This window comes from Wasmannia auropunctata, unplaced genomic scaffold, assembly GCF_000956235.1.
Source record: "Wasmannia auropunctata unplaced genomic scaffold, wasmannia.A_1.0 LD336053.1, whole genome shotgun sequence".
In the NCBI taxonomy this organism is placed as follows: domain Eukaryota; kingdom Metazoa; phylum Arthropoda; class Insecta; order Hymenoptera; family Formicidae; genus Wasmannia; species Wasmannia auropunctata.
Window position 1 is genome coordinate 6,665,440 of NW_012026837.1, and position 2,578 is coordinate 6,668,017.

Below are 2,578 nucleotides of genomic sequence, written 5' to 3' on the forward strand. Positions count from 1 at the left end.
CAATAAAACTTTCTTCACTTTTCCTAATCTCTGTTTTAACATTTTTGCACAATTATAGGAGAACATATTATAAGCTATCAATGCAACTTATTAGTTGTTACAAATTCAGCTTTTCTTTTTGTATTAGAAATGCTGCCTTAGAGAATCTTGTAGAAATTCACAAAGTAAAATTTTTTAATAAAATATTTCAGTTTAGTAATAAAAGATTTTTGTCTTTTCTAATACTTTCTTTTAAGAATAAAGATGAATCTCCTTTTCTTACTACTATAGTGATATACATCTTATATATGTAGATATATATCCGAATATTTCTTTCACAAATGGACAAGGCTAGATGAAAATACTATCGCCGATCAAATATTTACCTTTATGGAAGATTTTTCTCTTCGTCTTTCTTTTACTTCTCATCTTCACTGTCCTCATCATTATTCACGCTGATAAGGCTCTCAGATGAGCTATAATCGTTGTCGTCTGGACAAGCTTCGTCATTGATATTGCTGTGTCTGTTAATGTTAAAAATATATCAAAATTAATAAATATCAACATTAATAAACAAATATAATAAATGTAATTTAATGACTTTTGATAAATCTTTAATTCATGTGCATGCCGTACATAGCCAAATATGCAATAAAAATCTTGCATAATATTAAAATATATATTTACTTTCTTGCACGAAAGGTAGCTTGAGCCAACCATGCTCCTGCTTTTCTACCAAATATTGTTTCATTTATTGTTGGAAATTCCTTAGTCACTGCTTCTGTAATAAAAAATATATTATCCTTATAATTAGAAAAAGATAAAAAGATAAAATAAAATTAAAATTTATCTACACTGTTAAAAATGTACAATAACTTTCTCCGCGGCAAAATACACTTATGATTCACTGTCTCGTGCAACGTGGCAGATATCTCAGGCGTAGTAAAAAGGCAAAATAATATAATCTTACCGATCATTAACTTGGCTATTCGGCGTTTTGATAACTTCATTTTAGTTCCACGTTGACCTTTCCAATTAAAAATGCTTGCTAGTTTATCATGCAAAACAATCCGGAGCATGGAATTTATCGTTTTTTGAAGAGATTCTCCCTTAATTTCTAAATGTAGAGCTTCGACCTACAAATTATACAAAATCATAGAGAATTATAAAATATATATTGCCATAGAGCTTGAGAAAAATTAATATCTTACCATTGTTGAATAAAAAGTTTTATCTTTTTTTAGTTTGCGTTCAACTGTCTTTAGAGCGTCCAGGTTTGTTATTGGAAATTCGTTCAAAATATGTGTAGAAGAACTTTTAGAAGGATTTACATTTTCAGTTTCAGATTTTTTCATCAATTCTGTTTTCAAAAAACTTTCCATATTTTTATCCGTCTTGCGCAAGAACAATTTACATGATGACAGTTCAGCTAAACATAATAAAATATTTTTATTTTTAATGTTAAAAATTAAATCAAAAATGCAATAAAAAAATGTTACATTAATATACATAAACGATATTTTCAACATACCACTAAGATGACAAAGTGCATCTGCAAGAGACTCCAATGTGACTATTCCTTTTGAATTGTAAGCACATACATGATTCATTTGGGAAACTTTACATCTTTTGGCGTTTAAAGAAAAATGTTGAGTTTCGTCCGAAGTAATTGTTGCCGATTTATACTGTCTTTCAGTAGAACAGGAAATATATATCGTTTCGGCGTTTTACTCCCCTACATTCCATATAATTGTTACTCAATGTTTCACGAGGAACATTTACCTCCTGTTAAAAGATCAATTCATTGTTATACAAATATGATAAAACTTTAGTTTACGTAGAATTTTACTATTATATTTACTTTTTCTAATAACGGTTGACTTGACTGTGCCGACTTGCTCACATTCGTCAATTTTGGAATTGGTAACAGTGCAGACAGCATCGTACTCCGTTTTTTCTCAAGTTTATTTTCCTTGTTGGCATCATCGTCAAAATATTTGATTGGCCTTTTTAATCGTTTCCCTTTTTCTTTTTCTTCAACATCTGAATATAATACAGCATTAGGATTTTTTGCAATTTTTACGAGCATTTTCATTCCCCGATCATAGTTTTCTGAAAAATTGTGATTTTAAGTTACAAGAGGAAGAATAATATACAGGATAGACATTTTAATGTGTCTACTTAAATATTTCTTTTTCTCATTTACCTCTTTCAAAAAAATGTTTCAGACTAAAGTTATATTATCTAAAGAGGAACAAATAATAATAAAATCAATTTAATCGAAGAAACATTAATATTTACTATTGACATTATAATACTATTTAAAAAAAGTGACAATAGCCTTTATTATATGTGACTATAAACAATTAATTTTTTTCAAAAATTGATTTTACAATTTTTCATTCTTCTTTAAATCATCTACCTAAAATATTTTTTATGAAAAGTAGGTAAAGAAAAAGCATTTAAGTAAGACATTAAAGTGGCCTATTTTGTATAAACTATTAAGACAAATTATTTGGAAAAAATTATATTATAAACTTTAACAATGTCTTCTTGTATTTTCTTTATAGAAAAGCAATTCCAGTCTAACATCGGAAGA

At 27.7% G+C, this 2,578-nt stretch overlaps 2 protein-coding genes across 7 annotated transcripts in view; both read right to left on the reverse strand.

Annotated features, from left to right (window-relative positions):
* Nucleotides 1–2,578, reverse strand: part of LOC105451268 — a 127,748-nt gene that overhangs the window by 34,609 nt on the left and 90,561 nt on the right. The window lies entirely within an intron of this gene.
* On the reverse strand, nt 327–2,514 carry LOC105451265. 3 transcript variants are annotated; one of them, XM_011691626.1, is made up of 6 exons: nt 1,841–2,514; nt 1,511–1,764; nt 1,191–1,408; nt 950–1,115; nt 667–757; nt 327–503 (listed from the first exon to the last, which is right to left on the reverse strand). In XM_011691626.1, exons 2-6 carry the CDS (start codon nt 1,587–1,589, stop codon nt 398–400), a joined length of 660 nt encoding a protein of 219 aa, XP_011689928.1. In that variant the 5' UTR covers nt 1,590–1,764; nt 1,841–2,514; the 3' UTR covers nt 327–397. The 3 variants fall into 3 exon arrangements, with proteins under 3 accessions (XP_011689928.1, XP_011689929.1, XP_011689927.1); XM_011691627.1 differs by having other exon boundaries at nt 327–497; nt 667–760; XM_011691625.1 differs by having other exon boundaries at nt 329–503; nt 667–760.